The sequence below is a fragment of the Trichoderma atroviride genome, chromosome 1 (genome assembly GCF_020647795.1).
Source record: "Trichoderma atroviride chromosome 1, complete sequence".
Lineage (NCBI taxonomy): Eukaryota > Fungi > Ascomycota > Sordariomycetes > Hypocreales > Hypocreaceae > Trichoderma > Trichoderma atroviride.
The window spans coordinates 3,550,572-3,561,670 of NC_089400.1; the positions used below are offsets into that span (position 1 = coordinate 3,550,572).

Sequence of the window (11,099 nt, forward strand, 5' to 3'; positions counted from 1 at the left end):
CCTTGCTGCTGCATAAAGCTCCACTGGGGCGGTGGACCGGGGCGAATGGACGCTGGAAATGGCAATTTAGCGGATAGCTCTAGCGCTCCTAGGGGGTGGACGTCAATCCCCAAACCCCAGCTGTGGAATTGATTCTATTCGTGCCTTCATCCAACACCAACATCTGCTGGCACACTTTCTAGACGCCGCGGCTTCAGAGACATGCAGAGGAGGATCGACCGGCCCCTCCCACGATAATCCCCGTCAATCGGAGAGCTGCGGCTACGGACAATGATATTGGGTCTCTGGTGGGCGTGGGGAAGCTCGATCGCGAAGCTCTCGTCGAGATGGATCGGCTGCTGAGCGTAACCGACGCAGATACACAACCCCAGGTGACGCCGGGCTTCAACTTCGAGTTTCTCATCTTTCTGATCCTTTCCGCAATCCTCGCCATATTCTTTCTGCTCTACTTTAACCGACTGTTTGGCTCTGTCGTGTCATATGTGATTCGGACTTGGACATGGCATCAATACCACATATATCTCGACATAAAGGCGCTTCAAGTATCGCTTTTGGCTGGTCGAGTGTTTTTTACGGGATTGCGATACCACGGCGCGAACGAAACCTTTTGTATTCAACATGGAGACATTACCTGGAGATACTGGCTGCGCCGAGTCAGAGAGGCAGACATATTCGCGTCGGCTGGGGAAGGGGAGATGTTGGAATCGGAAAGACGGAAGAATGCGGCGTTACCATGTCGGATAAACTTGAATCTTGTTGGTTTGGAGTGGTTTGTTTACAACCGCAGTCCAGCGTATGATTCGGTCCTTGCCGGCATCATCGATCCAACTTCATCCGGCTCAAGCTCGAGCGTTGGGGGATTTGATGAGAAGGGAGATACAGGATTGCGATCACGGAAGACGAACCAGGAAGATACAACCGAACGAGACCGAGACTATACCCCCCACGAAGAGAGCAATAGGGCATTGAACGGAAACGGAAAGCCTGAAATAGGAAGTCGGCCCAGCACTGGCTACAAAAGCAAGAGTAGCGATGAGGCCGCAGACGACGAAGTTTCAGAGCTACCTTTTATCCTCAAACTATTTCCCATCCAGATCGAATGCCAGAAAGCTGCGGCAGTGTTTGGAAATGACAACACCAAAGCAATCCTAATCGTGAAAGCCGATTCTCTTTCTGGAGACGTTGATGCTTCAGAGACGAAGACCGTGGATCAATACAGACAGACATTCAAGATTGAACTGGAGCATCCTGTGGTGGAAATGCTGGATAACTCGGACTATAAGGAGGACCAGGCCGCACGAGCCAAACGGGAGCGAGATAACGTTCCCCAGGATTCACAGGAAGCTCCAAGGAAGTCATATTTCCGCCAACATAGACGCAAGGCACTGAGCTCCTTGCGGAATCTGGTGCCCTATTGGCGAAGATCTGTGGAGTCGTTTTCAAGTGACGCTCGGGCTGGAGGGGGTGCTGCTCCAGCCCAGGTTCCTGGAGCTGTCCAATGGCAAGGCTTGTCACGGTATCTCGATGATCAGGATATAGATGATAAGACTCGCTGGTCTTCTGTTGAATATGCTGCGGTTTCAACCGTTCTCGATAGCCCAGCCTGCCACTTGACTGTATACTGGGATGCTGTCAGCAAAGTAACCGAAGATGCTCATCGTCAGAGACAAATGAACCCATCTTTGAATATCAATGGGTCAGAGCCACCAGCTTGGGGAGTGCATTTATCGGTAAAGGGAGGGACTATGAATTACGGGCCATGGGCTGATCGGCAAAGGGCTGATTTACAACGTGTTTTTGTGCCTTCGCTCTCCAAGGATGGCACCGCCACTGGACCGCTTCCGGTTGGAGCATGGAGAGTCCCTACACTTTTTGACTTGCTGGTAGAACTGGACGACACAGTTACGCTTCGTATCCCCATAAGGGAGGAGTCTAAAAACTGGCGTTGGCGTGGTAAAGAGCCGCCACTAGTCAAGCAAGAAACGACTCGCAATACACGCAAGCATCGGGCCAGGGGTAAGAAAAGTTCAAAAAGCGAGGCGGTCCAGCTTCGCCAGTCCGGTTGGCTTGAGTTCAAGCTTCCTCAAAACTCCACCATTAGATATTCCATGGACATGGTGGCCAGCCCAAGTGGCTATAAAAACAAGCTGGCGGTTCAGATGCCGAGCACTGAGCTACGAAGCAGCGTCAATCATGATGTACTCTGGCGGTCTGGTCCCCAACAGATTTCCTGCGATCTTTCAACCCCGCTCTCGTGGAATACGCTGCGGAATTGGAATTTTAACATAGCATGCGATGGAATGGACATGTATCTCCTGAGGGACCACATCTTCTTGATCATTGACTTGGTTGACGACTGGGGAGCAGGCCCCCCTGCCGAATATCTTGTGTTCACGCCCTTTTTATACCATCTTCATCTCAGTTTACGGAATGTGAAAATCCATCTCAACGTCAACGACGAGAATATCATCGATAAACCAACTGATATGGATGAAAACACGTTTCTTATACTTTCTAGCCCGGAATTGAAAGCTGAAACCTGCATACCTCTTGATACTTTCCGACCAAGCAAGAACAGTATTCCTTTCGATATACGAACTGAAACTCTTGACCTGGCACTGCATGCTTCCGAGTCAAATACGCAGGCAACATTTCTGAAATCCAAAGAACTGGGACATATTGAAGGCTTAGCAGTCGCTGGAAGTTATCAATACAATGCAACTACCTCTCCCGCTAATACAGATACTCTCGACTTAAATATCCACGCCCAGTCACCTTCCGTTTACCTCTACGGCTTCGTTGTTCGGTACTTTATGCTACTCAAAGACAACTATTTCGGCGAGTTTGTACATTTCAGAACTCAAGAGGAATATCAGGAGCAACTACAAGCGAAGGCGCAGAATCCAGATGCTGAGCCGGCTATTCGCCCCCCTAGCAAGAAATCCAATGACCTTGACGTGATCTTGGCCATTAAACTAGACGACCCTCGCCTCTTGATCCCTACTAATATTTACTCCTCAAAGTGCTATCTTCAGGGTGAATTGGCCTCTTTATCCCTGGACTTGCGTTTTACAAATTACTATATGGATATGGAACTTGATCTAAGTCCATTATCGCTGTCTTTGGGCAGCTCAGAGAGCAATTTGGATTCTGCCAGTGTATCAACTGCTGATACGCAACTGTTTGTTGATGGCGTTCGAGTATTTGGCCACCGTACCTTCGGCTTGCCTCCATCAGAGCCAACATACCTTTGTAACTGGGATGTCGCTGTTGGCGCAGTCGCCGGAGAGTGCACAACTGACTTTGTAGCCGCTTTGACTAAAGCAGGACCAGCATTTGGGTTTACGTTTGACGACGTGGAAAACGCCGTGGTGCCGTATTCCTCGTTAATATTTTACGACGTGACATTTGTTCGAGTTGCTGTCCAGTCAATTCGCCTCTGGATACATGTAGAAGAAAGCGTTTTCTGCTTTTCTACTGATGCCATCGACGTCAACAGCAATGACTGGGCCCGCTCGCACTACTCAAAGCGAGCCAACGTGCTCATACCAAACCTTCAGCTCTCATGCATAAATGCGGACTCAGCGGCGAGACACAAGTCACGCCCGCAGCACCCGGTTGAAACTCAGGCATACCTTAAAACAGATATTCGGTTGGCATCCATTGGAAGGAAATTTCATTTTTCTGAAGAACGGAAAATCCAGCAAGACCTAATCTATCGCGAGGATCAACGAACAGACAGAACGCCGTTTCTTCTTCTCCCTGGTACAGGCGGCGATTTAGTTTCCGAACAAGTCGACCCTCCCGCGCAATGCATGCCTCCCCCTCCTCCTCCTCTTGCCGATATTGAGTACGATAAGGCCTCAGTGAGCACACGCTCGCGGAGAGTGACCCGCCAAAGGTCGTTTCTCTCCTTTGCTAGCTCTTCGAGCGACAGCAGTCTCGGGTTTCGCAGTAGCCGCCGTGATATACAAAGAACATCACAATTTGGAGGCAGCTTGTCGACCAGGTCTGCCGCTATGATGGGCTCTCGCTCTGAGATGGACAGGGTGGAGGCTGCTTCTCCTGGTAGACGGCCTTCTTTCTACAGCACTGTTGGCGACTATTCGGCAAAGGAAAACACCGAACAATCTCAAATTGCCTTTTCGAGTCAATACTTCAACCCAAACTTTCCATTGGAGGGAGTCAGACCCGATATTAGAGACGCAACTTTCCCGCCAATCGATGAAGAAGAGTTTGAGTTTTTCAATCGACTGAAGCTGGATTTGAATGATATCTCCTCTACTGATCTTAGCGAAGATCACGCTCAGTCGAGCACTATTCTTGAGTTCCCTTCTGGAATAAACGCATTTATCACTCCTGAAGCTATCCGCCATGTCACTATCCTGATGGCGGCCTTGCAGCCGGCTGACCCTGAAGATGTGCTAGACTCTCTCCAGTCTGGTACTATTACGGACATCTTCAAAGCCCGAAAAGAAGCACCAATCAAAGGCGAGATGCTTGATTTTATGGTCAAATTACCTAGAATCAATCTCCGATTTCTCAACTCGTCGACACTAGATTCGCCAGACCCATCTGAAGAAGAGCTAGATCAATATGACCTAACAATATCCAAGGTCTCTGTTGTGACGCGAACTACAAAAGAACGAGGCGTTATCAATGCTAGAACTTCTCTGGACTTACGTTTAGGCTCCATTGAGATGTCAGCCTCAGAGCGACTTTCGTCTGTCCAGAAGCCACAGGCAGCTGTAGTAGTCCAAATCGATGGAGTGAGGGTCTCTCTAGGAGCCAAAGACATCACATACTTTGACGCCGATATTGGCTCAATCGAGGGAAGAACCGCGTCAGGCAAGATCGAGTATCTAGCCTCTTTGATTCACCGCACAGGCGAAGTCGCTACCGAGCTGGAGCGACTCTTGACAGAGGTCAATCAGCGCCACTCTACGCACGTCAGATACTTTGTGCTACGCCTGCTGCAGCTGGGAGAGGCAACAAATGACCCTCCATTCCTTATACGGCCTTCGGCTGTTCTCAGATCTGCAAATCAACATTTGAGAACAGTGGATTCTTGGAAAATGATCATGCGACTTCGCCAAATCTGGGATACTAAAAACGAGTTTGAGAAAGCTCAATTGATCCAAGAGTGCTGGGGCGAATCGCCCACTCTTCCACCTGACGCAGTGCAATGCGTGGTGAGCTCCTTTGAGAAGTGGAGAAACTGGGATTTGGAAAACGTTTCACACACTCTCCTCCTAAGGAAAATCTTTGGCGATATAGGAGCCGATGACCAGGAGGACGAAGAAGTATATCCCCTCTTAGGTGCTTGTAAGCTCGGCAACGTTTGCCTCATACTAGATCCAGGCCCAAAGCAAAACAGAGTTGGGTTTGTCGATCTCAGTGCAAGAGTTGAAAGAAAATTGGGGGATCCTACAACTGCCGTCTTGGGGACAATACCTGTGACTGTTTTGAATATATGCTGTGGTGATGCATTACTCAACTTGAACTGGGAACTTTGTGTTCTTGCCGATGATGTCTTGCGGCTATACCACAGAAGCCAGAGCCAGGCCCCTGCTCCCTTTCAGAAGCCGGTTTTGGAGGCCATCAAGCCGACAAAGAAGCCATCAACAGCTTATCATCTTGCTCTTGAGCTCATCAAGGGGTCTATCGAACTTGAGACGGTGAACCTAAGCGCGAAGACTTTAGGTGACGGGCTTAAAGCTTCCTTACTCACTTTTGATACGAGTGAGGGCGCAACTCTCACAAGCTTGATGATAAATTGTGATGCTGTCACCTCCATGATGCATAGTCATTCGCATCACCTGGGCGTTTCTCAGTTTCGAAGACCGAGTCTATGCGTTTCGCATGAACTAAGAACGGTCGATGAGGTGTCAGCACACAAAGTCAAAGCAACGGCTAGCAGCCAGGGCCTGACGTTCACTGTGAAGCAAGACCCTATCGGTCTCATGGAAGTTCTTGATCTACTCTTTAGAGACGAGATTGCTCAGCTCCATCGCTTGAAAACACAGCTTCCTGATTTCTCAAAGGCAGAATCACAGGCTGAATCGGCTGACCGCCCGTCAAACTTCAGGATCAATATCGCCACATTCATAGATGATTACCAAATCAGGCTTCCTTTGATACCGTCTCTCACATATCAAATCTCTGGCGTCGTCGCGCGGGCGGCATGTGCGGCAGACTCTTCCAAAGAAATCATTTTTGACTTTGACGTCAAAGAAAACTCTCATGAGATGCAAATCAACGTCAAGAATGAGTCTCGCACCATCTCTTGTTTGCAAATACCCCCTACAAATGGACGCATCACAATGAGCCAGGGACAGAAGGCAGAGAGTATACTGAACGTGCTCTGTTCGGTTGAAGTTATGCGTTTGGATGCATCGGCAATATATAATCTCCTCACAGCGCTGAATCGACCACAAATTTCCACTGCCATCGAAGAGATACAGCTGCAATCTAAAGCCATCCAAGAACATATCGAAGATATCTTTGGGACTAGCGAGACAAAAGAGGTTGAAAAACCCAGCTCGAATATGGTATACGCTGTTCATCTTACTATGGAAGGATTACAAATTGCATCTAAGACGGCTTTGAAGTCTGAAGCTGGATCAATGGCGCACGTACTCTTTTTCATGGATAAAGCTTATTTGCGAGCATCTAACCGTCATGAAGTACACGGCCCTATTCTCAAATATCCAGAGATACACTTGAACCTCAGACATGTTGGATTTGACATCCAAAGAGGAACGGAAGACAACATGAGGTCCTGTGGTAATTTCGGTGCAAGCTTTACAATATCGGCCAGTTCAAGCTCTGGAGATGACGGCAAAGACGAGTGGTCATTCAACTTCAGGAGCGACGATTTTGACGTGAATTTATCGCCAAGGTCGACATCCACAGCTGTTGATGTGCTGGGTTACCTAGGGACAAAGATAAAGGACTTGGACACATCGCGAGAATTAGAATATCTACGGAGACTCAGACAATCCAAGCCACGAATCTCCATTAACGATGATGAGGTCTTACCCGAGTATACGGACATTCTCGACTCTATTCTTGGATCTGTCGTTTATCGTTTCGAATTACGAAACATTCGCGCTTCCTGGAATGTTGCGGATGATAGTGGGCATCAAGCGAGCAACGAGGAAGATCTAGTACTATCTATCAAATTAATCGAGTTCGGTACGAGGACCAAGAGATCTGCACGACTGGCCATAGAAGACTTTCAACTTCAAACGGTACCACCTGGCCATGACAGAAATTTGAGATCTGTACACTCGGCACTTCTTCCCCAAGTCATTTTCAACATTGCCTACTTCTCCACGGCGGATGCTCGCCGGTTGGCATTCCAAGCCTCGGGCGAATCCTTGGATCTCAGATTGACATCGGCTTTCATAGTCCCGGCAGCCAACTTGGTTGAATCAATATCGTTATCAGCAAAGAATGTGCAGAAGGCATCGATACAATGGAATAACGAGGCAGCGCAAAGTAATAAGAAGCCTGAAAGCGCACCCAAGCCCAAGCCTTCACGAAGTGCCTTTGGCAACAAACGACTTGAGAGCCTGCTCATGGATGCCGATTTTGCAGGCGCGGTTGTTTACGTATCAAGCGCAAAGTCTGCTCATGATGCTGCGCGGCTTTCACGAAGCGGCCGCCGCCCGTCCCTGGCAGGAAAATATGGCCAGTTCACAACAGACGACTCAGGAAGCGGCGCAGTGTTGCGAAGCCCTGGGCTTGCCTGGAAGGCTGAATACCGAGACAATGGCCGGGATGATCCTGCACTATCGGGCGAAGTCAAGATTGATGCTTCGAGCAATATCCTGTACCCATCTGTCGTTCCGCTCATTATGGACATTGTGGCTAGCGTGAAGGAGGTAGTGAGTGGCGATACTGATAGTGAACCAGCCTCAGAGCCGGAGCCGCCAAAGCTGAAACCAGAGAAGTCTGGAGATGAGGATAATATCCTTACTGCAGACCCTAGCGCGGTATTGGGTCGTGTCAAGCTGAACTTGGGCCTACGTATCTGCAGACAAGAATTCTCCCTAAGCTGCCAGCCTATAGCCCGTGTTGCCGCCACGACAAGCTTCGAAAGCGTGTACTTTACTCTCAACACAGTTTCTTCACAAGACCACGGAAACTTTTTTGCGATATCCGGTGTTCTTAATAAACCACAAGCTTCGGTACAGCATGTGTATTCGAGAGAGTCGACTGCAAGCTTCGAGGTCGACACTGTGACGCTTTCATTCATGAATAGCAAGCACGTCAGCGGCACAAGCGGTGTTTCGGCTATTCTGAGTGTAAGCCCCATGAAAATTTCCGTCAACGCCAAGCAGGTACAAGACTTTTTACTGTTTGAAGAAATCTGGTATCCTAAAGACTTGAGAGGTGCAAGCACGACTCCGCCAGTGCCCAAGCTAGCTACAGAGACATCACAAGGCCACTTGGTTCAAAGATACCAGCAGGTAGCGGCCACGGCAGCTTTCCCGTGGACGGCGACGATATCCATCGCCGCCCTGGACGTCAGCGTTGATATGGGGCAAGCGATAGGCAAATCTGTCTTTGAGATTAGCAAATTTTGGGTATCGTCTAAGAAGACGTCTGACTGGGAGCAGAATCTATGTCTTGGCTTTGATAAGATTGGCATAGACTGTACCGGTCGCTTAAGTGGTTTCATTGCTCTGCGGCATTTCAAACTACGGACCTCGATCCATTGGCCGAAGCGAGAAAAGGCACTCAATGAAACTCCTCTGATCCAGGCGTCTATTAGCTTCAACGAGCTACGTGTCAAGGCAGCGTTTGACTATCAAGCCTTTTTGATTGCAGACATCACTTCGTTGGAATTCTTGATGTACAATGTGAGAGAGGGTAAAGATAGCAGAGGAGACCGCCTCGTAGCAATTTTCGATGGCGATGCTGTGCAGGTATTTGGCACTGCGACATCAGCCGCCCAAGCCGTCTCTCTTTACCAGGCCGTTACAAAGCTAATGCAAGAGAGGCGAGAGAATTTCGAATCGTCGCTCAAGGAGATTGAGAAGTTTATGAGACGCAAGTCTTCAGCGGCGCGCCAATCGATATCAACAGCGACGAGGACTCCCAAGCTACCGGCAGATGACACCATGTCCAAATCCCCCATTTCTCTGGACACAGACGTGGTTGTAACACTACGAGCACTCAATCTTGGAGTGTTCCCAAACACATTCTCCGACCATCAGGTATTCAAGATGGAGGCCCTGAACGCATACGCGCGGTTTGCCGCAAGCATCGAGCAACGGCGAGTCCATAGCGTGCTGAGGATGACGCTGGGACAGCTCCGAATCGGATTGGCAGGTGTTAGGAACATTGAAGCGCCCAAGACACTCAGCGAAATGTCAGTGGAAGATGTGGTTGAGCGGTCGACGGGGGCCCGGGGTGGTACAATCCTCAAAGTGCCGAGGGTGGAAGCGGCAATGCAGACATGGCAGTCGCCAAATAGCAATCATATCGACTACCTATTCAAGAGTGCCTTTGAAGGCAAAGTTGAGGTCGGATGGAACTATTCCCGCATCAGCTACATACGCGGTATGTGGGCGAAGCACAACAAGTCGCTGGAAGAGACATGGGGTCGGCAGCTGCCCCTTACGGCCGTCAAGATTACCGGAGTACCGGAAGCTGAGGAAGGGCAGCGAGAAGGCGGCGAGCAGCAGAAAATTACGGCCGAGGTGAATGTGCCACAATCCAAGTATGAGTATCTCGCTCTGGAGCCTCCCATCATTGAGACGCCACAGCTGCGAGACATGGGCGAGGCGACGCCACCGTTGGAATGGATTGGCCTGCACAGAGAGAGGCTGCCAAACTTGACGCATCAGATTGTCATTGTGTCGCTGTTGGAGTTGGCAGGAGAGGTGGAAGATGCATATTCGCGGATATTGGGGTCGTCATAAGAGGCGTCGGTGTGAGTCACTCGAGGGCTGAGTACCTAGCTTATAAGCGAAGGAGTACGGTGTCATGATGCTGTTTTCCTTTCTTTCTTTTCTTCCTGTTTTTGGGCTTTTGGCTTTTCTTTTCTTTTCCCCAAAATTATGGTTGACCGGCGAGTGACGTGGTGGTATGAGAGAATGAGAAGACTCAATATATAGCAATATCAAGACTTAATAAGTGGCTGTTTTGGGCGGTATTGAACAAAGTGAGTCAAATGGCCAATCGTGTGGCTGAGAGATTAGTCCCAGGAAGCTCCAATAGAGACCTCAAAGCTGCTTGCATGTAGCATTACCGGAAAAGGCCTGTGGATAAAGAGCTGGAGGGCAGTTTAGGCGGCGTGAGCAAGCAGCCAATCAGCTCGGCGCGGCTGACAGCATGAGCATGAAGAAACGCAGAAAGCCCACTTTGCCCCTCCTTGAGAGCTCCAATTTTTGCTGCGGATCAATAGCAGCAAGTTTTTTTTCTCTTTCTGATGTATTGAGAGAGAATGCAGGAGCTTGGGATTGTACGATGACAAAGCTGAAGATTGGGGTGACGCTGGTTGGAGATGTCACTGGCAGTACTGCCCTATGCTGTCTGTGCTGTCTGGTGGCAGCAAGGAGCTTCAATAGCTGCACCAGCTGTGCTGAATAATAGCACCGCCTAGGATATAACTGTAATCTCGAGCTCTACTCGCCTCCAGCAATTGCCACAGTAACAGCTTCAAGCATAGGCCAAAAGGCATGCCCTCGTACAGCGTACAGGTACTCGGATATACATCCAGCTCGTTGATAAGCATTGGGTCCGTGCTGTCTCCCAGCTTCCACTTCCAGCCAGCGATGGCAAATCGAACGACGGGCTTTAGGTTGTATCGCCGTGAGGGCTTCTTGCCCTCCACTTGTCAAGCAGCTCCAACAGAAAAAAAAAAAAGAAAAAAAGGCCAAACGAGATTTATTGCCCAGTACCTACTAGCGGCTCCAGCTCGTCTCAAACGGCTGCTAGACCCTAGCCCCCTTCGAGCAGTTCTGGCCAGTCACAGCTGCTGAGCAATGACGCCGGCGCCATCTCTCGGCGTTAGCAGGGCTGCTCGCAGCGAGTGTGCCCACTGATACACTCCAATCGTTCCATCGTCTGGCGGTGCATGGCCC

At 49.6% G+C, this 11,099-nt stretch overlaps 1 protein-coding gene across 1 annotated transcript; it reads left to right on the forward strand.

Annotated features, from left to right (window-relative positions):
• The first annotated feature begins 129 nt into the window (after positions 1 to 129).
• On the forward strand, positions 130 to 10,350 carry TrAtP1_001270 (uncharacterized protein). The gene has a single exon (XM_066110917.1). The coding sequence runs from the start codon at positions 327 to 329 to the stop codon at positions 9,933 to 9,935; it is 9,609 nt and encodes a 3,202-aa protein (XP_065966990.1). The 5' UTR covers positions 130 to 326; the 3' UTR covers positions 9,936 to 10,350.
• The last annotated feature ends 749 nt before the right edge of the window (positions 10,351 to 11,099 follow it).